Below are 27732 nucleotides of genomic sequence, written 5' to 3'. Positions count from 1 at the left end.
GCCGGCTGCCCCGGCCCTCGCGCACCCGGCCGCCGCGGCCTCCCTCGCGCCACTGGCCGCCTAGATCTTCTCACTTCCCGCCGGCCGCCGCGGCCTCCTGCTCTTGGCCGCAGCCCTCGCGCCGCCGTGGTCTCCTACCTACCGCTGCGGCCGGAGCGCCATCGCCACCTCCTGCAAGCTGCCGGGGCTCAGGAGGGATGAGGGAGGCGGAGATTCAGAGGACGCCGTGCGCAGGAGGGGCCTCTCTGACTCATGCCCATAGGACCAGCGGATAAGGTTTGGGGTCTTGCGACCGTGGGGGAGAGAAGGTCAGCAAGCCGGGATTTTCTTATATGGGCTGAGGTGGTGGGCAGATGTAACGGGCCATTTCGGGCCATACTCTAAAATTCGGGCCGGGCCGTGCCGCCCAGCGTGCCATGGTTGCGGCTCAAGCCCGGCACAAAGTACCAGGCCGGGCTGGCCGGCACAATGAACATCGGGCCGTACCGTGCTTGGGCCGGACCAAAAAATCGTGCCTTGTGTCGGGTTGTCGAGCCTCGGGCTTTTTGTATATATATTCTTCAGGAGGAAGGACCTCGCGGGCGAGGCCATTGGGACTCGCCGGCGCCCAAAGAGGAGGTCGGAGATGGATCGTCAATACATTAACTATTTTGCTCCACAATTTCAACTGGGCGCGGCGTAGCGCGCGGTTGACCTAGTTACATCCACCACTCATCGCATGAATAATACTGTGTTCTGTGGGCAAAACATACATCAGCTACTAACTATGCCAGCCCTTGGCGTGGGAACTAACACAATTACTGAATCCTACAGGTGACAAGATTAACCTAAAATGCATGCTCAATGAATTGCCATGCGGTGCACACCCAGGGCTTTAATTTTACACTAAACTACTTGCCTCCTGGGAGCAAGATTAATCTTCAGCGACTTCTGCTGCCGCCGCAGATATCAGTGAAGCTGACTGTATCTTTCCGGCATGCTCCAGCCTCATCAGAATTACTCCCCTGGGTTTGCCCAACAAAAGTAGAGCACGATGAAACAATTGGGAAACAGAAAAAGTTAAGTCCCAAAAAACAAATGAACAACAGGATTTTATCACAGCATCTACAGTAACTCGAAAAGAATTGAATAAAATACATGCATTTATTAGAGCATCTAACTTACCTCGCATAACGAGACTGGATCGATATATCTTTAACCTTGATTCTGTTTACAGTGCCACTCTGGCTAACTAAAACAACCTGCTCGTCACTTTCCCCATCATCTACCATTGAGTTCACAGGCAACAGCAAATGTTATGATTGGTGTATGAAACAGTGTGTGGTTAAGCAAACAAAAACAATGAAAAAGGGGGAACAAGTTGAGAAATTGTACCACCGAGTGAAAGACCAGCAACAAATACAGCGGCTAAGCGACAATCTTCTGGAAGCTGCAACGACAAAATAGAACATACCAGATAGATCAGGTCAAATAGCATGATGTAACGCACACCTCAACTTTCAAAGCACATCAAGGTTCTTAATGTACATGAGCAAGAAAGTAGGTGGCGTACCATGCATCATTATAATAAGTTTTCAAGTCAAAAGCACTCATTGTTAGAACACTTATGAACTGATGAGCAAAAGCTAACTATACCTTGTAGCCAACCAAACCTACAACATTGAATCTTGATTGCCGGAATGCATTTAAGGGTACCCGTTTCCCAATACCATTTTCAGCTATAAAAAGCAGCCATGGAGGACACCGATATCTGACCCTGGAGCAGCCGTTCATAATTTAACGATAAAAATTGTTCAGTACTAGAGTACAGGAATTATCCAAACTGAGATACATAAACTAATATGACATGGAAACAGGAAGTAGAAACTAAGTTTAATGGACAGTAAACCAATTCTGAGGGAAGCAAAAGGTTGGTTTCAGGATTTAGAATATTGTCAAACTCTTCTCACATTTTGTAAAGCTAATAAAATTTTATAAACCCATATTAGGCACTGCCGATTACTAGATAGTTTCCCAAAGACCGAAACTATATATGAAATTACCTGCTGCTATAACTTTCAGGCATTTTGTCCGCGGTTGCTGGAATAATATCCATGGCTGCCATCTTATCACCTTCTTTTAGCTTCATCGCACCAGCACCCCTTGTATTCCTTCCCAGGGGACGAATCTGGGTAAAACATAACAAATATATATAAGAATAAGAATTTAAGAGCAACCCAAAATGGCAGGCACATCCACATGTGGTCATGCAAACATATTTGATGACATAAGAAAACTGAATTTACTGATACCCTAAACATAATTGCTACTTTGATATCAAAATCATTTGTAAAATGAAAAAAAGGTATGGTGAGTTTACCAGAAAAGTGTACTTTTTGTGATATTACTTAATGCTTATTCCAAGGAGCTACACTTACAATATAAACCTGCTAGTAGTTCCCATCGGGTAAATCACATAAACAATACAATTATCACCGAGATGTATGTATGTTTGTTTGTAGCCTACCTTATCGCATGAGTTGACTATAACCTTCCCCTTTTGTGAAGCCAATGCAACCAGGTCATCATTGCCACAGCGACGGACCCATTTGAGCTCATCACCAGGAACCTAACATTTGCCAATTATTGAATAAAAGTTGTACCGCATTTTAACAATGACCCAAAAGCATGCTATGTGTAAGAGATGCAAGCACATGAGAGGGTGTACCAGTTGAATTGATATGATCCCAGAAGATCTGATTGATGAAAAAGCATTAAGAGGAACTTTCTTGATGTAGCCGTTAACGGTGAGCATCACTAGATATTGGTCTTCACCAAATTCACTCACAGGAATGATGGAGGTTATTCGCTCTCCATCGGACAAAGGTAGCAGCTAAACAATGACAAAGTAGCAAAGGTCAGCATATCAGCTGCTGAGTTTCACTAGTCCAAAACTCCAAATTAGGGTGCGTTTGGCAGAGCTCCCAGAGCTGATTCTCTGCTGAATCCAGAAAGAGCTCTGCCAAACAGTTTTTTCAGAGAAGTGATTCTCTGCTGATCTGTGAAGTGAACTAAGAGGCAGGGAGCTGAAAAAAAGTAGCTTCTCCTGATTCTGTGAAGTGATTCTCCATTCTGATTTTAAGAGTTTATGCTAGAGAATAAAAAAGAGTCACTTTCAGCCACAGAATCGCTTCCCTAGAAAATCAGCTCACATAGAGAATTAGAATCGGATGGAGCTCTACTAAACAGGCCCTAACATTTATCACTGTACCTGTACCAAAGGAGTTCCAGTAGCAGTTCTAGTAGATTCTGGTATCTTATAAGCACGTGCTGAGTATACTATGCCCTTGTCACTGAGAATAAACACCATGACAATTGCATGAGTTGAGAAATATATATTCACTTAAGTACAAGACATCCAAGTAAACTATTAAAAGCAACAAAAAAAATTACAGGAGTATAACTTGTAGGTTCAAGATTCTTTCTAGTTGAGAAATTAATGTACCTTATGTAAAATGGATTTAATTTCATCATAGAAACCTTAACAGTAAAGAAATTCCAAAGATGCTAAAAGATGAACTCATTAAGAAATGTCGTCTGGCTCATATACCTGAAATAAAGAACATGGTCGTGTGTCTGGCAGACAATGAAATCAGATGCAGTGTCATTCATTCGCATCTTTCCAACAGATTTTCCTATGGTTCCTCGATGTTGCAAATTGAATGTGTTGGGGTTCATCCGCTTAACATAGCCTTTCTCACTAAGAATCTTCAGGTGATAGATGTTTGTTCAGGTGAAGCGAGACAGAAAAATAAAAAACAAAATGGACCATTGAGTAATGATAAAACTATGTTGGATCTCACGAATGTAAGAATAGACAACTGTTCGTACCAAAAGCATTTCCTCATTTGGAATGATGTCAATATCATCAACTTCACTGTTAACTGATTCATCTATCAAAGAACGTCGTGGTGTAGAAAACTTGTTTTTCAAATCAGCGGCTTCTTGTTGAATAAGCTAAAACAAAAGGATGAACAATTTAGATCAGAAATACAAAGTCAGGATCAAGAGAAGTTACAAACAACACATATATACTCATATACAAAGGGCTGGAAAACAATGTTCAATAACATGAGTGAACTAAAGCACATTAACAGAAACTACGTGGAGACGTGTTGACTTCATGGACCCTCAAATGTGCTCCAAGCCTCCAACTATATTCAATTGGGGAAAAGGTAAAATAGCATCCAAGATAGAAGCAAAAACATTGGTTCCTCACCAATTATGTTCTTTATAAAAGCACTGCAGCAACATCAATCAAGGAAGATCAATAGTGAGCTTGTAACGTCGATCAAACAATCTCACAACAAAACAATGAACGATTGTAAATGACACAGTTTAGTACTTTAGTGGTTTAGTAAAACCTACTGTGCAGTAACACTTGTTTAAGTCCATTATCCAGAGCCTGGTGGGCAGCAGGTTAGGAAAACAGCCAATTTTATGGCCAAGCATCATGTCCTTTCAAGTTATAGCGATTATTTACTAACATTGCAGATTGCACACAATGTATTGGACCCATGTTAAATCATTTGCAATCCTCCAATTCTCAAGAAAAGAGTACATTCAGTTCAGAAGATAATATGGCATATACACACACTAGCTTAACAAGTTTCACATGGATTGTGAATATACAGCAGATAATCGTGCATACAGAATGAGTTGAAATGTTTGGAAATGGTTGGAAATGTCGAACCTGAAAGATAAGCTTCTTGCTTGACAAAAGGTCATTTAACTTAGAAATTTCCTCTGACAAAATTTTAGCTTCATCAACAAACTTTTTCCGCTGCAAAAAGCCGAGGTCTGTTCAGTTCCTTCAGGTAGGAGAAATAGGAACTGACTTTAACCAAATAACTGCAAATAGAATAAAATTTAAATGTAGAAACCTCAAGGGAAGTAAGCTTCCTTAGTGTGATGTCCAACAGAGCTTCAGCCTGCTTCTCAGATAGACCAAATCCTGCATATGTAATTTCAGATTGAATATACGAAAATGAAACAAATCTGTTATAGTATTTTATGATCTCTCTGTCATCCATCAAGTTTTTGTGTGTGTGTGTGTGTCAAGTTTTAATGTCCAAGGGACATTGGGTGGCAAACTGCGCAGGATTAGATTGTCTAAAGTTAGAGGAAAATATTGCTTGACTCCATCATGGAACATCAAGGACTTTAAATTCCTTAAGTAATTTGCTTCATTGGAGCAAAGTTTAAGTCAACTAGCTTAGTTACCCTTGACTAAAGCTTCTGTTGCTGCAGCATGGTTTGTAGTTTCTCGTATTATTTGAATCACAGCATCCAAATTGTCAAGGCCAACAACAATGCCCTGCACAAATTAAATGAATCATCGATCTTTCAATATCCAAAGAAGCTAAGCGACCTAAATCAATTTACCTCCACAATATGTTTTCTTTCTAGGGCTTGTGAAAGCTTAAATCTTGCACGCCTTTCGATAACAGAACATCGGAAGTCAAGGAACGCCTGAATCAGACAAAGTTTAAAATGGGCAATTAAATCTGAGGTTCATAAAGATTATGCCAGCAACCACAGACAGTGTGTACAGGAAATGTAATGTATGTTTAAGAAAATGATCAAATGCAAATACAAGCAGCAAAGGCTACAACATTAGTGTGGAGATGTCAAGTACACCCTTATTAGCAACATAATATACGCTCAGCTTGAATCCATCAGTTCTGTGGCCCTTGCTATTTAAGTACTGGTGATAAACAAATATCCCTTGCAGTTAACATACACTTCATTCAAACAGTGAATGTAGTTTGTATTGAAAATTGCTACATGAGCCCTCCACAAATGCATTCAATTAGACCACCTATTGTTGCTAGACACTTTATTCCAACGTGAAAGTCAACTAACAAAAACGTTGGGCTGAACTGAAAGATGCTAGCTCCTCAGCAGATACAGCTACATCTGATTTTTATTATTTATCAAAGATGAAATCTTGAAGATTATGTATATAAATGAGTCCAATGCTAGTTAGTTTCAAGGTATTTGAAGTTTTATGTCCTTTACTTAGTTATCAAAAACAAGCCCCACGTCAGATATAGCACATCAGCATGCAACTTGTAAAATCAACATGTATGATTCTGTGCAAAAATAATAACAATTATTAATTAATTAATTAATTAATTAACATAGCAGCACCTGGAGAATTTCTTTCAATCCCATTAACCTTGGCTGTCCATCAAGTATACTGTACAGATCAAGAGGAATAAACAAGACATGAGAATTGAAAATGCAAAGTGGATCCTGTCCTAAGTTGCAATGTTAGCAATATGAGAAGATTTATTTAGTGTGGCACTTCAATCAGAAGATTTAGAAGAGCTCAAAGATGAAGATCAGCATCTACGATATTTTACAAGTGCCATCAGGGGTGAATATGGGATCATCAATGCCTGTTTTTGCCTTACGTAAATAGTTAGCCTCATGATTCCGAGACTGTTCAATGACAAGTACACAGAAATCTACAAGTTTTTCCAGTTTTTCTATAGGATGTAGTGCTAATTATCTTATGGCGACTTTACTGACATAATTCACAAATATATTTGAATAAGGCGAAGTACCTACAGGTGGTGACTACAATTTCTTCTGCCCTTTTAGTTTGTTTTTTTAAGAATTAAGTATTTAATTGTGTAGATGTAGGAGGAAATGATGGCTTGTATTCCTCCAACCCTAGAAGGGTGGGTATATATAATACCTATACATGGGCCTCTAGATGGGCCTCTATACACATGGGCTCAATATACTCCAACACCCCCCGCAGTCTGAACTACCGGCGCAGCGGTGTTCAAGACTGGACAACAAGAAAGCTAACACCCCCCGCAGTCTGAACTACCGACGCAGCGGTGTTCAAGACCGGACAAGAAGAGAGAACAAAGGACAAATACCCCCCCCCCCCCCCCCCCCCCGCAGCCACAACTAGCCACCGGCTACGTTGAGCCTGGATCGAAACTCCGAGAAGGTCGAGGAGGGCAGCCCCTTGGTGAAGATGTCAGCAAACTGGGAGGTAGTCGGTACATGGAGTACCCGAACATCGCCGATTGCGACTCTGTCGCGCACGAAGTGTAAGTCGATCTCTACGTGCTTCGTCCGCTGATGCTGGACGGGGTTGGTGGAGAGATACACGGCGCTGACGTTGTCGCAGTAGACGAGCGTGCTCTTGGCGAGCGGGCTGTGGAGCTCCGCCAAGAGCTGTCGTAGCCAGGAGGCCTCCGCTACGCCGTTAGCGACAGCCCGGTACTCCGCCTCGGCACTGGAGCGGGAGACAACTGGCTGCCGCTTGGACGACCAGGAGACCAGGTTGCCGCCCAGGAAGACGGCGTAGCCGGAGGTGGAGCGACCAGTGTCCGGGCAGCCAGCCCAGTCAGCGTCGGTGTAGACCACCAGCTAAGCAGAGGACGAGCGGTGAAGTACCAGGCCGAGGTCCACAGTGCCACGGACGTACCGGAGGAGACGCTTCAGCGCCGCAAGGTGTGACTCCCGGGGATCATGCATATGGAGACAGACCTGCTGAACAGCGTAGGTGAGATCCGGCCTGGTGAAGGTGAGGTACTGCAAAGCGCCGGCCAGACTCCGGTAGGCGGTAGGATCAGTCACCGGAGCACCCAGATCAGCAGACAGCTTCGCCTGAGTGTCGACTGGAGTGGAGCAGGGCTTGCAATCAGTCATCCCAGCCCGCTCCAGAATATCGAGGGCGTACTACCGCTGGTGAAGGAGAAGACCAGACGGGCTAGGCTCAACAGTGACGCCCAAGAAGTGGTGGAGCTGACCGACATCCTTCATAGCGAACTCCCGCTGCAGAGATGAGATGACACTCTGAAGCAACTGCGGACTGGAAGCTGTGAGCACAATGTCGTCGACATATAGCAGCAAATAGGCAGTCTCATCCCCACGGCGGTAGATGAAGAGAGACGTGTCAGACTTGGCCTCGGTGAATCCCAGTGTCATCAAGAACGTGGCGAACCGAGAGTACCAAGCCCGAGGAGCCTGCTTCAGTCCATAGAGAGACTTGTTGAGCCGGCAGACCATATCCGGACGACTCGAGTCCACAAATCCCGCTGGCTGAGAGCAGTAGACAGTCTCTGTCAAAGTGCCGTGAAGAAACGCATTCTTCACGTCCAGCTGGTGCACAGGCCAAGAGCGCGAGAGCGCAAGCGAAAGGACCGTGCGCACCGTAGCGGGCTTCACGACTGGACTGAAGGTCTCATCATAATCAACACCAGGCCGCTGAGTGAACCCCCGGAGAACCCAGCGAGCCTTGTAGCGCTCCAGTGTGCCATCAGCCCGACGCTTATGCAACCAGACGGACGCGGCACGAGGTCCCACGTCTAGTTGGCAAGAAGAGCCGCGTACTCCTCTTCCATCGCGCGACGCCAGTGAGGATCCGCCAAGGCGTCGCGGACAGAGGAGGGTACCGGAGAGACCCGCGGCTCTCCCTCGGTGGCGGAGAGAGTCGCGGCCTGAGACGCCATCCGCCGAGTCACCATGGGATGGATATGCCGAGGATCCCGATGGACGACTGGCGGGTGGTACACCTCCGGCTCTGCTCGAGAGGGAGCCGGAGGAGGCGGCGGCTCCGGTGTCGGCGTCGCAGGAGCCAACGAAGCAGGAGGCGGCGCCGGTGTCGACGCGGAACGGCGCTGGTACACCTGCACCGGCTCAGCGTACCGCCGCGGCGCCGAGGTCGGCGCCTTGCGACGCCGGTACACCTGCACCGGCTGAGCGTACCGCGCAGGGGCAGGGGAAGACACCGGGGCCGCGCGTGGCGCAGCGGGAGACATCGGGGCCGCGCGCGGCACGACCGGAGGTCCGGGGGCCGCGCGTGGCGCGACCGCGGGTACCGGGGCCGCGCTCGGCGCAGCAGGGATCACCGGAAACGGTGCTGGTGAGCCGGGAAAACCTGCAGGAAAGGGACAGACAGGTAACGGTGGCGGAACCACCGGGTCAGTCGGAAACATAGACTCCAGCACGAGGTCAGGAGAAGGTGTAGAGGAGGTAGAGTAGGGGAAATCCGACTCGTCGAAGACGACGTGTCGGGAGATCAAGACGCGGCGAGTGGTGAGGTCAAAGCATCGGTACCCCTTGTGGTCAGGGGAGTAACCGAGGAACACACAACGAGTCGAGCGGGGCGCTAGCTTGTGAGGAGCGGTGGCGGAGGTGTTAGGGTAACACGCACACCTGAAGACCCGAAGGTGGTCGTAGCGAGGAGGGGTACCGAAAAGAGCGTGGTGTGGAGTGGGAGCAGGAGAAGCAGTGGACGGAAGACGGTTGAGCAAGTAGGTGGCGGTGTGGAGGCTCTCAGCCCAGAAGCGCGGGGGGAGAGAAGCCTGGATTAGAAGGGTGCGCACGACGTCGTTCGTCGTGCGAATCATCCGCTCAGCCTTGCCGTTCTGAGGAGAGGTATACGGACAAGACATACGCAGCTGAACACCCCGAGACAGGAAGAAAGACCGGGAGGTGGAGTTATCGAACTCCCGCCCGTTGTCGCACTGGACGGCCTTAACGGTGAGGCCGAACTGAGTGGACACCCAGGCAAAGAAGTGGATGAGGGTGGGGAAGGTCTCAGACTTGGCACGCAAAGGAAACGTCCAAGAGTAGTGCGAGAAGTCATCGACCACCACCAGATAGTACTTGTAGCCAGAGAGGCTGAGTACAGGGGAGGTCCACAGGTCACAGTGAACAAGGTCGAATGCATGCGTCGCATGCGAGGAAGAAGAGGAAAAAGGGAGCCGAACATGACGACCGAGCTGGCACGCATGGCAGAGGGGCTGAGCAGAAGCCCTAGTACCAGGAACATCGGTACTACGACCGAGCTGAGCCAGAACGTCGCGGCCAGGGTGACCAAGACGACGGTGTCAGGTGGTGGAAGACGGCGTCGCGGCAAAAGCAGCAGACCAAGACGGCCAGGGTGAAGAAGAAGACGAGAGTGGTGCAGCGGAAGAAGGAAGGCGAAGGGTGTAAAGGGGCCCCGTGCTGTCACACCGGAGTAGCGGACGCCGGGAGGCCGAATACTTTACAGTGAGGCCAGAAGAATCAAACTCGATGGAACAAGAATTGTCAGGTGTAAACTGACGAATGGAAAGAAGGTTATGAAACATCTGAGGAGCAACAAGGACATTGGGAAGACGAAAAGAGGAAGGAGCAGAACCCACGGCAGTGACAGGAAGACAAGACCCGTCACCAACCATGATGGAAGAAGGACAAGAGGGGTGTGGGGGTCGAACAGAAGAGAGGATACCGGCATGTGGGGTGGTGTGGAAGGAGGCACCCGAGTCGGCGATCCACTCGGTGCAGACCGGCGGCGTCCCCCCCATGGCGCTGAAGGACTGCGCCAGTGCGACCTGGTCCCACCCCCCAGGCCAGGTCGACTGCTGGCTGGGTGGAGCGGGCGGTGTCCAGAACGGCGCGAACAGGGGAGCAGCAGCGGCGAGCATGGCCGCCGGCTGGGGCTGAGGACGAGGGCCCCACCCCCCTGCGCGGCGGGCGCGACGGCCTGGGCCTGTCTGGCGGGCGCGGCAGCCGGCGCGGCGGCGATGGAGGTGGAGGCGGGTGCGGCGGGCGCGACGGCGGCCACAAAGGCGGGCGCAACGGCTCGCGCGGTGTGTGCGGCGGGCGCGACGGCCTGCGCGGCGGCGATGGAGGCGGCGGCCCGCGCGGCCTGCGCGGCGTGCGCGGCGGGCGCGATGGCGGCCACAAAGGTGGCGGCGGCGGCCAGGTCTGCGGGCGCGACGACCTGAGCCTGCGCGGCGGGCGCCATGGCGGCCTGCGCGGCGGCGGCGGCGGGCGCGATTGTAGCCGCGCCCACGGCCGCGTCCATGGCAGCGGCAGCATACGGCGCGTCGCCGGGAGGCATACCGAAGGCCAGCCAGGACGGAGGAGCAGCGGCGGCGCGCACGGCGTCGGCTGCTGCGGCGGCGGGCAGCTGGGCCGGCGCGGCCGGGGCCAGATGGGCCTCAGGAGGGACTGGCGGCCCAGGACGGATGAGGACCAGCGGCGGCCCAAGAAGGGGCGGCACATCTACCCCACCCGCAGAGGAGCGTCCGCCACGACCACGGCAGAGGAGCAGAGGAGCGTCCACCACGGCCTCCACAGGTGCTGGAGCCGCGGCGACCAGGAGGGCGGCCGGCGCCAGGGATGGGGCCGCAGCCCCCGCGTCGCGCTCACGCTCGGCGGCTAGGGCGGCGGATCCGGGCTCCCCGCCCTGGGGCCACCTGCGCAGAGCCGGGAAGGGTGCCCCGCCGGCACCAGAGGCCGCGCTCGCGCCCAGGACGGCAGCAGCGGCGTCCGGATCCAGAGAAGGAAGGGCGGGCGCGCGCGGCGCACGGTCCTGGGGCCACGCGTGCGGCGCAAGGGCGCCGGCAGCGGCGCCGGCGGCTGCGCCAGCTGCACCCCTCGGGTCCCCGGCCGGAGGCGCACCAGGGGCGGTGGATCCGGCGGTGCCAGGGACAGAGGAGGTGGGTCCGGCGGCGTCATGGACGCTGGAGGCGGCAGATCCAGTGGATCCAGTAGCAGAGGAGGGAAGGAGAGGGTAAGAGGAAGGGGGAGGAGGTGCCAGCGGCCGGCGGCCAGCCATGGCGCCGGCGGCGGCGGCGGCACCCAGGGCAGAGGAGCCCGCGCCCAGAGCAGGGGAGGAGCTCACGCCCAGGACAGGGAAGCTCGCGCCCAGAGCAGAGGGAAAGGAAGAGAGGGGAGGGAAGGAGGAGAGGGAAGGGAGGGGTGGCGCCGGCGGCCAGCCGGCCATGGAGGCGGCGGCGGCGGCGGCCATGAGAGCTAGGCTGATAGCAGAGGTAAACCTAGCCTGATACCATGTAGGAGGAAATGATGGCTTGTATTCCTCCAACCCTAGAAGGGTGGGTATATATAATACCTATACATTGGCCTCTAGATGGGCCTCTATACACATGGGCTCAATATACTCCAACAGTAGATATCAAGGTGTTGGTACCCTTGAAGCTAGGTATGTCAACATGAAAGCATTGAAACATTTTCTAGTTTCCAATCAACTGAATCCAAAATTATTCTGTCTCGAGTACAGTCATATTTATTTAACTAGCGTGTGCAAATAATTTTATTATCTTATAAAACAGAATAGCACAGTCATATACCATTCTGAATGAAATGATGATAAGAAAATTTTCTGTTCACTGCCATGTCTTGTTGTGGTAGCAACATAAAAAAAATGCACAGAATGCAAGCACCATATGAATAAGTTGTTTTCCTATTTGCAATAGAACACAAGACCAAATGTGATGAAATTACTGAATTTCAAAAATAGGTTTAAGTGTACTTACGCTACCATGTTGCAGCTAAAGCTAGACTGCAGAGCTGTATGACGATACAAGTTGTTCAGGACAATGGCAGGATCTGCACTTCTTTTCAGCTGAAGCACAGTATAAGGGAAAAAATAAGTATTACACATCAACAACAAAGCATTAAAATCCCAGTACTAAAGAAAGTTCAGTCTTAACCAGAAGAGATAACCTCAACACAACAGAAAGAAATGAAAGATGGTGGCACAAACCTCGATTACTACACGCATTCCAGTGCGGTCACTTTCATCCCGGATATCACTTATACCTTCCAATACCTGCACTTAAGAAATACAATAAGAGGAAATTTTAATGCATCAATCATGGTACTAGAAAAATCTTAAACTCATCATAGAATAGGCTCAAGTTAAGACTTAAGACAAACCAGACAACTAAATCTGCCCCAAATGAAATTACCTTCTCTTCAACAAGTTCAGCTATCTTTTCCACGAGAGTGGCTTTGTTAGCTTGGTATGGAATCTGCGTGGAAATGTAGAAATTAGAAAGTGCATGCTCTTCATCGACTAAGCAGGTATAGAGAATTGCCAAAAGAACAAGTAGAGATGTCAGAGACACAGCTCCAAGCACAAGATCCCTAACTCATACCTCTTTAATTATTATAGCTGTGCGCTTGCTTTTTTCATCAATGGTTTCGATGTCAGTTTTTCCTCTCACAACGATTCTACCGCGTCCAGATTTATAGGCTTCCAAAATACTATTTACGAGGAGGGGTAGGGATTGGATACACAGAACAAGGGTTAACACAGAAGTCAAAGAGAATGACAGGATAAAAAAGGAAATAATGTACCCTTGATTTCCTAGGATTTTCCCTCCTGTAGGGAAGTCAGGACCAGGCATGCATTCCAGTAGTTCTTGGAGCTTTCATATGAAAGAAATAGAACAAAAAAGTGCAGTTAAGAAACAGAACAAAAAAGTGCAGTTAAGAAACAGAACAAAAAAGTGCAGTTAAGAAACAGAACAAAAAAGTGCACATAACTGGATGAGCTCAATATACCCATGTGGCCTAGTCATGTGAACACCTGAGTCATCTAGAGCAAACAAACTAAAACTAGATATTATTGTTCTGCTAATGTTACTTTAACAGTCAACAACATAATTCCAATGATTCTGCGACGGGACATGAAAAGTGGTAGTAATTGCATGCCCATGCTAAGCAAATACTTGCTCTTGTTCTTTGTGTCTTATGAGAATTTGTTAATAATTATCACAGGAAAAAAAATAACAGCTGAGTGCCTTTTCAACATACATGCATACAAACAGGCGTATATAATACTGAACTCATCATGATATATGGTACAAATTACTTACTGTGGCTTCAGGGTTTTGAATTATAACAGAAAGTGCATCAACAAGCTCCCCCAGATTATGAGGAGGAATGTTTGTTGCCATTCCCACCTGAAACAATTTAAACAAACGAAAGAATCCCATTTTTGCATAAATAAATGTCTGACTTAGAAGCACTTGTATAAAGTGAATAAAACTCATACCGCAATCCCAGAAGAACCATTCAACAATAGAGATGGAACACGAGCTGGCAGCAGAGATGGCTCCTTCTGTGAGTTATCAAAGTTTGGTACGAAGTCAACCTGTAAAATAACAAAAAGCAGCATGAAACGGATGGGAAAAAAGGAATGTCATCCAACAACTCACAGAGAAAGACATCAAAGAAGTGAAAAGATATACCGTATTCAGCTCCAGATCAGTCAACAACATGGCCTCTGATAATGACTGCACAAAAATAAGAATGTCATTCTGCAGTATCACTTTTGTAATAGACAGTATAAAAATGACTTAATATATCGAGGTTCATTGTTTCAGGCAATAGTGCTTAATAAGAACATTTTTTAGTGTTTATTCCCATCAAAAAAATAACTTGCAGTATCATTGTTTCATAAAAATAACTTGCAGTGTTTAGGGACAAAAAGGCGTTCAGATATTCTTAGCAGGGATGAATGAAGTACATAATCAACAACTTAGTAGAACATAATTAAGTTTTAACAAATATTTCAGACAATTTTACACAAATATAATATTTCTGATGCTATCTGAGTAAACAAAATTCAAATTAACTTACATCCAAGCGGCACTCCGTGTATCGCATTGCAGCAGGAGGATCTGCATCTATCGAGCCAAAATTTCCATGTCCTTGTACAAGCGGATACCTCATCGAAAAATCCTGCAAGATAGCATGCCAAAAAAGAAGCTTGTAGTTTACAAAAATGTGAAAATCAGGCATAATAACTTGAATCGTATGCAGGATGGATATGTAAAAACCCAAATAGGAATACCTTAAAATTATTAAGTCCCAACAAACATTATTGGAAGCTGGGATGCAAAATAGTAGACTACGGATTGACCCAATAACAATGATAGCAAAAATATAAATGAAGCATTTGAGTAGAATGCGACACATAAATCTGTCTAGAATGAAGTAAACTGTTACTATTCTTTTCATATTAACTGATAGGGTGACAGGACTCATATGAAGAGCTTTGATGCAAAGAGCTGAACAGTGTACTATTTCTATTCAGTTTAGACCTTACTTGATGTCTCTCCTGTAAACAGATAAAAAATGCACCGGCTCATTGATCAAATAGCATCCATAGTATTTTACCTGAGCCATCCTCACCAAGCTATCATACACAGCTGTATCTCCATGTGGATGAAACTTACCTAGTACCTGCAAAAACAAGGAAAAATCAACAATGGTATACCAAACAGGCAAAAAAGGTATCGCTGGAAGCTGCAGTTTTATACAACAAGTCAGACAGATACACATATACAACTCCATAGTGTTGAAAGCTAATGAAAAGTTGGATGATGGTTTTATTTTATTAATGTCACCTCCCTGTAACATTATCTAACCACAATGGTCCATGTCCTCCATGTCACAATTGAAATCAAGTCAACCAGGCTCACATCAAAATTGATCAGTCAAAAATGCAAAGAAATTCCGTAAAATCATAGTAAATGAAGATACAAATGCAAGTTCCATCACATCACGAGTTCACACTATCACTACTCCTTTTGTGATGGCCATCTAATGCCACTAGGTGGACTTTCAAATTGTATCATGCAATTTCATCACCAAATATCACTGGGTAAGCAGGTGCTCTGCCATTGCCCAACCAAATATAGCATCTAACTTAGAAATCAAAGAATCGATGTCCTTTTGATCCAACTAATTGAGGCAGCATGTCTACCAGCAAAACACCTCAAGACCTTATTCTGAAATCTTTGGGCAACTTTTGGGATTTAAGGCAGACCAAATTCCCAGATATTTATTAACATAGATATTTGAATTTGAAGGTGTTGACATCCTTATTAATATCACTGTTGTCTTCTGAAGGGAGGACCACCAGCTCAAGACAACATGCATACAGACCATAAAATCAGAGTTTATCCATATTAAGAGGTTGATAAATAGTGTGCCTCTTTTCCATTGGAGTTGATGACTACACCCACCCAAGTGCGTGCAAACAGACCAATTTTGGTTTGCACTCCTTGGCAAAGTCCCAACTTATGCCCAGCGAAGGTGGAGATAAGCATGTTTTTCAAAACTGACAGTGTAATGCAGCAGAGACGATAAAAACATATAATGCGATTTGAATCCCCCAGAATGAGATAATGAAAACAAGTTCCTGCTTGCATACCTCACCAACAACTCTGGCACATTTTCTGAATGGTCTACGAGACGCAAGACCCATCTCATGCATGGCATAGCTGCAGACAGATTTTAGAAATCACCCAAATGGGACAAAATAAGAACAGTAAAAGGACTAGAAGCGAACTATGCAGTAAAATGTAAGAACTAGTCGGCTATATGAATAGAGCTGTATGTGTCTTGCAAGTTTCTTGACAATAAGCTCTAGTGATAACAATCAGTATTGTTAGGGTAAGACATTTTGATGGTAAATAAACATGAAACTGTTTCAGAAGAGGGTAATATCCAGAATGCAGGTCATAACGACCACCCTGCATTGATGAGAAGGGTAGCCTAACATTAGGTAAGACTTTCAAGAAGAAAGTCATACGAGATACGAGAAAGTTATTTGCCAAAGTGATCGCATGGCAAATAGGCATTTTGGAAAGGAAAAAAAAAGAAATCCATAAGATTTTTACAGGAAAAGATATTGTTTCCATTGAATTCCCACATTCCAAATGAGGCATAGACAAGTCGATAACACTGCATGGACCAAAGAGGCATCTCCTAAATGATTTAGTACAGTATCCATGTATAAATAGCACCTCCCTTGAACAATTAAAGATATTTCACAACTATCCAACACGGAAGTGAAAAAAAAGAAACGTAGACATATCTAGCCATGTAGGTGCACTTAACAGCTATAGCATGGTCTGTAACTGCAATGTAAACTTCTGTGAACACTGATTGGTCTCCCTATTCCACATCCATGTGTGTTGTTGAGTTTTCCATTCTCCAAGCAATCACAATATTTAAGCAGTCTGTACAACTCAATAGTTTATGTCACATGTAGTTCCTATATAACGTGATGTTAACACAAAATTGTTAAAACTAATGAATGCAAGCTTCTAAACCCACATCAGGTTCGACATATAGCTTATTAACAAACAGGAACACAGGGAAGTAGCTTGTGAGCAGTTTTGCCGAAGGGAAGAGGAAAAGGGCGAGAGCTCACAGTATCCTGCGGTGCACCGGCTTGAGCCCATCGCGGACGTCGGGGAGCGCGCGGCCGAGCAGCACGGACATGGCGTACGCCATGTATGCCTCCGTGGCCTCCTTGTGCAGCTCCACGGGCACAATCCGCTCCTTGACCGCCACACCCCCTCCGTCGCCCTCCCCGCCGCCGCCCGCACCCCCGCCGGCGGCCGCCGCGCGCCCATCGCCGTCACGGTCGCGGCGGCGCGAGCGGAGGGGCCGCGCGGTGCGCGAGGTGAAGGGCGCGGACCTGGGGGACGAGGAGGCGAGGAACCGGAGGGCGGCCGCGGGGGCCGCGGCGGCGCGGCGGCGGGAGGCGGCGCCGAGGACGGAGGCGGAGGGGCCGAGGAAAAGGAGGCGCGGGAGCGGGACGCGGAGCGCGGCGGAGAGGGCCATCGCTTCGCTGGGTGAGGCGGCAGAGCTACTGCCGCATTGGAGGGCGAGGTGGCCTTGGCGGTGGCGGTGGCGGTGATCGCCGCCCGGTTGAAAATGGCGGAGGCGGAGGCGGAGGCGGGGTGGGGAGATGTTTTGCGAGGGTTTTGGTTTTGGATGGGGATGGGAAGAGAAGGGGGAGGGCTGCTCGACCGACGAGCAGAGAGAGGAGGGAGAGGAAAAAGGTGTTTGGGGAAGGGACAGTAGGCGCAGAGCCCGGCCCGGGGATAGAGGAACGCGGCGGCCGATGCGCGACGGTCGTGGATGTACGATCCGACGGCTGGCGTGGCTCGCCTGTCTGTCTCGCAGTCGCTGGGACCCACGCCTGGGTCGCCGTGCGGTCGCGCACCGGACGGATACGGTGTGGGCTGGGCCTTTCCTTACTTGCGAATCACGAATTCCCGATGGGCCTGGGCCAACATTTTGGGTTCGCTCTTTTTTATATTCTTCGACTGTGCTCGAATTCAGTCCGTTGCGGCGGCGATCACTTGAGTTCTGTCAGTCGTCTGGCCTCTAATTGCAGTATACGACTGCGTCAGACGATTTTCCTCTCGTGAACACAAACAGGCTCACAGCTCAAGTGCAGTGCTTTAACCTAATCGATCACCTAGTCCACGCCTCGCGGTGCAAAATGTGCACATCAAGGTTGATCTTACCGAAACAAAAGGAATATAGCTCGGAAAAATTAAAGAAAATGAAAATGGGATTTCAGTACCGTTCGCTGAAAAAAACGCAGCAGTGTAGTTCCCATCCCACCACGTCAGGCAACGCGAGAAATCAGGCGGTTCATTGTTCATATCAGAAGTTCAGAACACTGTATTTCAATTGATCGGCTGAAGCCGCTGGAATTATCAGCGAGGTCACTGCAAATGGGTCATGGTCGAGTAGTCAAGTCTTCAGGGGGCACTTGGGCCCTCCCTCCTTTCCTTTCTGCCCTCCAATTGCTGCTGAACGTGAACGTCAGGCAGGCACGCGTTTTCCTGTACTGCATCTTCGCCGGACCACTAGACGAGGACGACGGCGACGGTGAACGCTCGGTGTGGACGCGTCTTCGACGCTGCTGCGATGCGTTCGGTGTCTGTTGGCAGCCACCAGCCAGGCTGTTTGCCGCCGGAGGAGAGTAGTGGTAGCTGTGCGGATGCGTTCACCGTTTCACCAACCTCGGCGCCAGTAGGTGCGCGTGCGACAGGTATAGTTGCATCTTTCAGGCGTGGGCGTCATGCGTCAAGCAGGTGGGTTCTCTTCGAACTGCCACCGCAACTGACACGTTTGAACCGATCGATCTTTGCTTACAAACTCCAAATGAACATCAATCACTTACTCCGCTTTGATCTTTCTTTGCTCGCGTGGCTGAAAAGGCTCTCACTGACCGAGCAAAGCATCCGATCGAGTATCGATTCCCTCCCTCAAAATTTGCAGTTTTTTTTTCTTTTCTTCCCCTCGATTGGTAGACATACTAGTAAATCAATAAGACAGTGAACCTATTGAAAGTAGTAAATCAATAAAACAGTGAAAGTGACGATTTTTACTAGCGTTTGACAAGTTGCTGGAGGCCACTAAGCAAAAGTCAAGGCCGTAGCCAATCTCTCCTGCTCTTTTTCTGACTCGATGGAAGTCATGGCCTTTTTTATTTTTATATTTTTTAAAAACGTTTTTTACATAAATATATTTTTAGTTTCACAATTTACAGTTTTATACCCCTACCGCTCGGCAGGGGGCGGCAGGAGGCCTCCCGCCTGTCTGCGGGGTGGCTGGCCCCCTGCCGCCCCCCTGCCGAGCGGTAGGAACATATATGTAATTAAAATTTGAGTGATATCGCATGGAGGCCCCTGCCGCTCGGTGGAGGGGCGGCAACCAGGCCGACCGCCCAGCAGGGGGCGGCAGGCTCCCCCAATAAAAAAGCTGAGGTCCCCCCACCTGCATTTGCAGCAAACAACATCCATAGAGGGAAAAAAGGAGAGACATGGGGTGAGGGAGGGAGTTGCAACAGCGAAGTTCTGCCGGATTCCGCACTTGTGATCTGCAGATAAATTACGTATGAATCCATTAATATTGTAAAGCAATTTAATTTAATTAATGTTACAGTATTAAAATTTCAGTTCAGTATTAAAGTTTCAGTTTATTACAGACTTGTTTCTAAATTAATTATAAATTAAAATATAATTAAGTTTTGGATAGTGAAATATAGTATTAAACTTGTTTCTAAATATTGCAGTATAAGGCAATGGCTGCCTCTAATTTTGGAGGATTTTCATGGACCGAAGAAAAATCTAGTATAATACTTGAGATCATGACACATCTTGTAATCAGTAAGAAATTGGATCTATTAGCGGATGGTACGATAGAGATGGTGTTGTCAAAATTAGTTGAGTTTAAAGATTTCACATTGTTTCGAGGTATTATAACGCAAGATGTAAAGAAACACCTGCCAGAACGTCGGAAGATATACATGAGGGTATGTGAACTAGCGAATCATCCTAATGTTATTGGATTGTTACAAAGTACTTGTAAGATATGGATGCGGTCAGAGGTGTATGAGATGCACATTAAGATAAGTCTTATTCAGTTCTAATCCCGTCCGTCATTTGTAATCCATATTTACGAAATAATAAAATTATTGTGTAATTATATGCTAGGATTACCCCGAGGACACGAAAATAGATGTGATATTACGGTGATATCCCACAACACCTGTCAATCTATAAGTATGTGGTTTAACAATTGAACATTCCCAGTGTGTTTTGAACTTCCCCTTGTAGGCATGCACTCGCCATGTATAGTCTCTATCTGCACACCTCACCTCGTATTCTTTACTGCTAGACTTCAACACTCTGAATTCCTTCCTCAGAGATACAGCCCAGACCTTCACAGCATCCTTCACATCTTCAATGGTACGATACTTTGCTCCTTGTATGACCTCATTCACTCTGTATTCAAACTCCGAACATCTAATATCTTGTACCACTGGATTCCCAAAAGCCTCTTCACGCCATTCACCTAGCACTGGGAAGCGCTCATCGTCCTCATCGTCCGATGAGTCCCCACATTGCTCCATTATTTGTGCATCCTGGTCTTCTTTTTCCATGTCCTCCACAATTCCAGGTATCCGCTCGCTTTCATCTGCTAAACCTTGTGGTTCCGGTTCTGGAGCTTGTACGTTCTCTTCTTTTTTATCATCTTCCAACTCTTCATTCCAGTCATATGTTCTGTGTGTTGATCCGTCACCTAAATCACCGACCTTCTGGTGAATCTGAATTACCATTGCGAGAGGCCACCCTCTTTGAAGAACTGCGTGCATGTAATGTTTCTATTTTTCCGTACTACTTATAAGCGTCAACTCCCAGAAATCCGCATTTGTTTCCCAGGAAGTCACGGTATGAACCGTAAGCAAATGAGTCTTTGGATTCACATTGAACTTCCCGTGAAGCCATTTGCGTATGGAACCAAAACTTCTTTCTAGGGGTTTATCTAGACTGCACTGTCTTCGTTCCAATGCTGATAGATTTACTCCATAGGAATCATGAGTAATTCTATAGAAATCACCATAATGAACTTGAAACGCCACCTTGCTCGACATATTTGGCCATCCAAAGACTTAATTTTAATTAAACCAGTTTCTAAAAACATGGTACGACTTCAATTATAACCACTAATCCGAACCCTAAGCGGTTATAATTATAAAAACACTAATCATAGAATTAAAAATACAAAAAAATTAGAATGACAAAGTTGAGAAATATTGGTTACCTGCGGTTCGGATCCAAAATCCGGCAGGGCGTCGCTGTTGCAACTCTCTCCCTCACCCCACGTCTCTCCTTTTTCCCTCTATGAATATTGTTTGCTGCAAATGCAGGTGGGAGACCTCTGCTTTTATATTGGGGGAGCCTGCCGCCCCCCTGCGGGGCGATCGGCCTGCCTACCGCCCCTCCACCGGGCGGTAGGGGCCTCCATGCGATAGCATTCAAATTTTAATTATATATAGGTCCCCACCCCCGGCAGGGGGGCGGCAAGGTGCCGGCCGCCCCGCAGATGGGCGGTAGAGGTATAAAACTGTAAATTGTGAAACCAAAAATATATTTCTTTAAAAAATATTTTTAAAAAATAGAAAAATAGAAAAAACGCGAAGTCAAGAATGCAAGGTCTCGCCCAATCTCAGGTGGCACGATGTCAAAGTAGTTGGGCTGTGGGCCCCCCAGCTCTTGGGCCTGCAAAAACTAGTACTAGTGGCATTTTTTTTAAATGAAAAAAAACTACTAGTGGTACGTATTTGTATTTCCGAGACGATTTTTATAGAGCCACCACCCACAGCCACAGCACTCCCATTCTTTTGAGTTGAGCAAATGACCCAATGAACCTCCAAAGGCTATACATAATCTGAACCATTTCCACAGAGAAAAATGCTCACAGCGCAAGCTCGTTGGTCGTCACACTGCAGCGTGAGTTCCGCCTTACTCCCCTATTTCCTTTTGTTTTCTCATTCGTAATGGAGCATTTTTTGTATTTCTCTCTAGAAAGATACAAAGATTTTTGCCATATTATATGATACTCAAAGGGGCAAAATGGACCACGTGACCATGAGCCGCTTTGCTTCTCCACCACTGAAGCTCGTAAGACTGACTTCAACAGCATGAGCCAAATATATTTTTGCATCTCCACCGCCTACTGTACACACTGCAAAGAGCTCCAACAGGTGATGCAAACGATCGATGCAAAATGCATCGGAGGAAAGAGGCGATGCAAAATTGCATTCTCTCTCTCCTCCGATGCAAACGCCCCGCGCCGCTCGGGCTCCCGGCCTCCTCCCTCCGCAGCCTCGTCCCCTGCTCCCCCTCCTGCTCATCTCGGCGGCGCCGGCCACCGCACGGGTGACCACCGCATTTTGTGTAGCTGTACAGGAGCTCCTTCAGCACCACGGCCTCCCGCGCCTCGGCGGCGCGCCTGGTGCGCGCCACGAGCGCCGCCGCCTCGGCTTGCTGCACGGGCGCGAAGGCCTCGACGCGGCGTTGTGCGAGCGGGAGGAGAAGGCGAGGTCGTGGTTCCGGAACAGGTCCGCGGCCGCCGCGGCTGTGGACACGACCAGGGTTCGCCGGCGCCCGAGCTGCAGGAGGAGGAGCCCGCCGCCGCCGTAGTGGAGGTGCAGCTCGTGCAGGGACCGGTGCGGGAGCCGGTCGATAAGATGGAGGTGACCGACCAGCGGCAGCGACGGGGGCGATGGGGGGAGCTTGCTGCTGCTCCGGCGGCTCTGGAAGACGTAGAGGAAGCCGAGAAACAGGGCCGTGCCAGGGATGGCGCACGGGCGGGGGCGCTCGCGGCCGCCGTGGTGAGCTGACATGGCGCGCGGGCGGCGCCGGAGCAGGGGCCCCGCGCGGCTCGGGCTCCCGGCCTCCCTCCCTCCGCCGCCTCGTCCCCTACTCCCCCTCCTGCTCCGGTGCCGCGCGGGGCGCGGCGCGCGAGGCCGGCGGCGGAGGGGCGGGGCTGCCGGGGCGCAATGAGGACCGGCAGGTGCGCGCGGAGGCGCGGCGGCGAGCGGCCGGCGGACGAGCAGGGGGCCGGCGCGACGGAGCAGGGGACGAGCGGGGAGGAGCTTGGAGGTGCGAGCCCGTCGGCGTGGCGGGGTTCGGGCGCGGCCTGCTTTTGCTGCCGTGGCGAACGGGGACGCCGGCGCGGCCGCAGACCTCCGCCTCCTCCTCGCCTTCCTCTCCGCGCGCGACGGCCGCTTCGACGACGCCGGTGGAATGAAGCTGCGGATGGCGGCGTCGGGGGAAGGAAATGCAGCGCTCTGTTGGAGACGGTGATGTGCGAATGAGAGGCAAAACACTATAGACGAAAGGCAATCGTCGATTTGCATCTCAAGAATGCCTCTTCTTGTTGGACTCAGTCTAAGAAGAATGCACGCACGCCCCCACATTTCCTTGAAGAATTCATCAACACTTGTTAGTATCTGGGGCAATGTTTGGTTTATCCCATCAAAAAAATTTAAAAAAAAAACGAATGCATGCATAAAGTACTAAACAAAATTTATTTGCGAAACCTTTACACGTATGAGTATAACTTTTCGAGACGAATCTAACAAGACAAGTTTCATCATAATTAGCTACAGTGATGCTATAGTAATCACGCCTAATCATTCCCTAATTTTAGGGTCAAAGGCTTCGTTAGCTAGAGTAATTGCTACAGTACCATAGTTGCAGAGGTGATTTTACAATTAGATTTTATTTAATACCTCTAATTAATGATCAAAGCATAAAAAAAATTTATGAAAACTTTTTCATGTGCAATCCAAACACGGCCTGGCATGGCCGTGCTGTCCATGTACAATTTGGCTAATCGAACGTGGCAGCAGATTCTTCCGGGCGCCGCACCGTCTACCCGTGCAGACCAGATTCCGTCTCGGACTGAAAGTCGCTTCAGCTGAAATCCGACGGCGCCAGGTGAACCAGGAACTGCCACGTGGCCGCAGCAAAGCCTCTGACAGACTTGATGAAAAAGACTAATCAACCCCTCGCGGATTTTATTATCTTTGCCTCTGCGCCAATCACCGACCTGAAAGCAACTCCAACAAATTAATCTTTCTCTTTCCTCTTTTCACTTTTTTCTCCATATAAAGGATTAATGTTGAAAAAACCTACTCCAGCAGATTGATTTTTCATCTCTCTTTCCCTTTATTTTTTTCAATTCCCAATAATTTCTCTCAAATCCCCAATAGAAAGGAGAGACATCACATCTCCCTTTTCATATAGAAAGGGAGGAAAATCAATCTGTTGGAGCACTTTTTTTATATATATGTTGAAATTGAGAAAGAGAATTTCCCTATATAATGAGAAAGAGGAAAAGAAAAGATCAATCTGTTGGAGTTGCTCTATCCCCTCCTAACGATGCATCTAAACAAATTGAAATGTATTGTTTAATACAAGGACTCAGTACTCAATTGGGTGAGCGATGAGGTGCTCTTTCTTGTCTCCTGCAGCCACGTGGACGCCACGCGTCAAACCGAGGAGGAAAAAAAAACATCGTGGCGCAAGGTTCAATTGCAGCGCGTATAGCCTCGAGATCCAGAATGTACTCTTGAAACAAACTGTCTAGAGTAGTATTTACTCAAGTGCCCAGACCCATCGCCTCTGTAAATAAATTTTAACCAGGGTCAAATGTGTAAAATATTGGCGTTGTCGGGCGATAAGCACACCACAAATCACGATTAGCCCAAACAAACTACGGAGTACTGCTACTCAGCTCGCGAATCCGGGACCTTCCGCGTAGTTTCCTCTCTGCACAGCTTATCCCCTTCCGCTCCAGGTCTCCGTCTTGTCACTCCCAACTGCTCCTCGACGCCGGGCGCGCCGCGCAGGGAGGAATCATGGCCTGAAGCGAAATCCCGCGCCGCGACGCTGCGAGGTAATGGTTCCGTCCTCCTCCCCGCTTCAAATTTCGGATTCCCGAGCTGTTGTTTCGCCTGATCCCTTCCATTTAGTTTGGTCGCTTTTGGAAGCGCTAGGGTTTAGATGAGGCCGCTGTGTAAATCCGTGCTCTTGCTTGCTTTGATTCGGTTCTGGCGTGAGATTCTGCGGCGTTAGAGAAGTGCTCGTGGAGTAGGATGGGTTTTGGTTGCTTGGATCCAGCGGCAGGGCCCCCGGTTTCGCTGAAACCTGGGGAACTGGGGTGTGCACTTTGCTTGATCTGTGTTTCTGTACTAGGTTTCGTGCTCCTGAATGAAGGCATATGTGCTTTAGTTGCGGATGCTCGTGTAGAAAGTTTCCTAGAAATATCCTGCCTTTATTGCCTGTTCAGCGGGATTAGACTTGCAACTGGTTTCCCTTTCTTTTGGTAGATCTGTTAGTACCTTAATCTTTGCGTGCGTGTTTTCGTTCTAGTAAAAGTTAAGTACAGATGCTCATGGGGAAATTTGTTTCGGGGTGACAAGGATAACTTTCTCAGGCCAGGGAAGGAAGACATCTCCTTGACGCGATAGAGCTTTTGATGGTTGCTATAAGTATTCAGGGGTGAATTAGGACTGCAAGATACTACTGAAGCGAAACAGATAGTGTCAACAGAGTTTGTTTCAAGATGGATGAAGGCCAGGAAGTTAGGTATTGGTGCCACATGTGTGAGGAGGTGATCGATCCTATGCCGGAAATGAAGTGCCCTAGCTGTGAGGGTGGGTTTGTGGAAGAGATGGACTCTGAAGGCTTTGAACCAGCTACAAACACGAGGTCTGATCGCTCCCTCTCTGCTTTGGCTCCGCTGCTTTTTGGTATGCTGGGGGGTTCGTCGCGCAGATCAAGACTCAGGAGGGAGGCCATGGAGGATGTTGATGCTGATGAGGATGAGGATGAGGATGATTCAGACCGTGAGCTCGAACTATTCAATTGGAGGCGGCGAAGGAGGACGCCCTCAGCATCACTTGTCAGGCTGATTCAAACTATACGTGATGACATGAGGGGCTTGGATGACACTGACAGTGATACAGAGAGAGATATGGAGAGAGAAAGAAGGGAGAGACAGGCTGTGGAGAGGAGGATGGAGAGGCAGAGGGCAGAGAGGCAGGCTGTGGAGAGGAGGGCGGAGAGGCAGAGGGCAATGGAGAGACTGAGCAATCGTGGGAGAGAGAGGACAGAAAGCCTAATACTGATCAACTCCAACAATGAGGCCATCATTCTCCAAGGAACGTTTGGACGCGATGACAATCAAGAGGAATCAAGCAACACAAGTTCTGGTGTATCAGCTGCGGATTACTTTCTTGGTCCTGGCTTAGATATTCTGTTGCAGCGTTTGGCAGAGAGTGATCTCAATCGTTCTGGCACACCACCTGCCAAGAAGGAGGCTGTAGCTGCATTGCCATCTGTGAACATCAAGGAAGTGTTGGGTTGTTCAGTCTGTCTTGAGGATTTTGAGATGGGAGCAGAAGCAAAGCAGATGCCCTGTCAGCATAAATTCCACTCTCAGTGCATCCTTCCATGGCTGGAGCTTCACAGTTCTTGCCCAATCTGTCGATTTCAGTTGCCTACTGAGGAGACGAAGAACCCATGTGAATCAGCCAGCAGTGCCGGGGCCATGAACGGCAATGGAGACAATGTTGCTGCAAGCAGTAGTGATACAGAAAGTACTACCCGTAATGGAGACAACCATTCAGATAGTCCTATCTTCTCTGCTTTGAGCGCACTCTTCTCTGATCCATCCTCATCATCTGATGATGAAAGTGCTCCACACTCTTCTGAGACCTGAAGGTAATGATAAATACTGTGACCATATTGATATGAACAATGGTAAGAGCAACCCTTTTGCTGACGGGCTTGATAACTTCAGTAGTTTCATCTAAATTGCAGACACCGCTGGATGCAGGCTTGCAGTACGGTGAAGGTGATCTGAAATGTGAGACTGGCATCTTTATATTGTAGTTTCTGACTTTCTGTACATATCTCTGAATTGGCGCCCCCAGAAGACAAGATATTCTATCCTCTTTTCTGAAAACTATGTGGCTTGTAACGTGCTAGTGCTTGCTATGTTTACTTATCCTAAATAAAAGTTAGCCTCTAGTGTGCTTACCGTCTCCTGAAGGCTTCAACATGCATCAGACGGCTGCCAGTTTGGTTGAGAGTGATCAATGTAAGACTAATCTCCTCTGCTAGCTGTTTGGCTTATGTAAGCAGTGACATTGTGCGCTATGTTTTTACTGTGGGGATCCCTTTGAAGACGTCTGGATAATTTCTGTGAAGGGAAGGACCTTTTATGGATCCTCATTACTCACGCTCCATTGTGTTCTGGAGTTGATGGAAGGTTGCTGGTGCTGCCTCAATGTCCTGAATGTCACACTTGAGGATAATCTGGTATCTTTTGATTGGGTCATTTGTCCTCTTTTTGGTTCTTCCGGTATCTTTTGATTGGGTCATTTGTTCCCTTTTTGGCTCTTCTGTTGTCATTTGTAAAGATGCTACATGAAAAGGGTTTGACTGTTACAGCTAGGTCCAAGTGCATTCGTGTTCTAAATCAAAGGAGGTCGCCAAAACAACATTTTGCTATAGTTGGGCCAGTCAAGGTGATGTCTGAGGTAGCTGGAGCAGGTTTTTTTACATGTCTCTCGGTTCCTTGTAGCTGGAACTCGAACTACTGCCTGAGCAAGGATCCTGCTTGCTCTTTTTGGTGGTATAACCATGAGTTAGCTGTCGTCCGTTCATCTTCAGATTCATTCTGGTGAGAGCTGTACTCGGACCTTTGAAGGTCACAATTTGGAGGTACCAAACTTTGGGTGGC

General features: G+C 48.1%; 2 protein-coding genes across 7 annotated transcripts; one reads left to right on the top strand and one right to left on the bottom strand.

Moving 5' to 3' along the window:
• Window positions 1-617: 617 nt before the first annotated feature.
• Window positions 618-17622, bottom strand: LOC120649327 (probable DNA gyrase subunit A, chloroplastic/mitochondrial). 2 transcript variants are annotated; one of them, XM_039926103.1, is made up of 27 exons: window positions 17036-17619; window positions 16031-16100; window positions 14992-15057; window positions 14452-14553; window positions 14061-14105; window positions 13865-13963; window positions 13686-13772; window positions 13165-13235; window positions 12963-13071; window positions 12774-12836; window positions 12569-12634; window positions 12339-12427; window positions 6193-6241; window positions 5425-5511; window positions 5263-5356; window positions 4923-4993; window positions 4733-4822; window positions 3871-3996; window positions 3590-3747; window positions 3251-3332; window positions 2708-2872; window positions 2507-2608; window positions 2043-2167; window positions 1636-1756; window positions 1375-1429; window positions 1165-1264; window positions 627-1004 (listed from the first exon to the last, which is right to left on the bottom strand). In XM_039926103.1, exons 1-27 carry the CDS (start codon window positions 17449-17451, stop codon window positions 914-916), a joined length of 2799 nt encoding a protein of 932 aa, XP_039782037.1. In that variant the 5' UTR covers window positions 17452-17619; the 3' UTR covers window positions 627-913. The 2 variants fall into 2 exon arrangements, 1 of the variants encoding a protein (XP_039782037.1); XR_005665232.1 differs by lacking the exon at window positions 1636-1756 and having other exon boundaries at window positions 618-1004; window positions 17036-17622.
• A 7068-nt stretch (window positions 17623-24690) lies between these two features.
• LOC120649325 (E3 ubiquitin-protein ligase SIRP1-like) lies at window positions 24691-27257 on the top strand. Of its 5 annotated transcripts, XM_039926099.1 has the most exons (4): window positions 24696-24879; window positions 25406-26015; window positions 26046-26708; window positions 26808-27257. In XM_039926099.1, exons 2-3 carry the CDS (start codon window positions 25549-25551, stop codon window positions 26704-26706), a joined length of 1128 nt encoding a protein of 375 aa, XP_039782033.1. In that variant the 5' UTR covers window positions 24696-24879; window positions 25406-25548; the 3' UTR covers window positions 26707-26708; window positions 26808-27257. The 5 variants fall into 5 exon arrangements, with proteins under 5 accessions (XP_039782036.1, XP_039782032.1, XP_039782035.1 ...); XM_039926102.1 differs by having other exon boundaries at window positions 24691-24879; window positions 25406-26708; window positions 26791-27257; XM_039926098.1 differs by having other exon boundaries at window positions 24694-24879; window positions 25406-26708; window positions 26788-27257.
• The last annotated feature ends 475 nt before the right edge of the window (window positions 27258-27732 follow it).

This window comes from Panicum virgatum, chromosome 9K (assembly GCF_016808335.1).
Source record: "Panicum virgatum strain AP13 chromosome 9K, P.virgatum_v5, whole genome shotgun sequence".
NCBI lineage: Eukaryota > Viridiplantae > Streptophyta > Magnoliopsida > Poales > Poaceae > Panicum > Panicum virgatum.
This window is presented reverse-complemented; position numbering and strand designations above follow the sequence as displayed.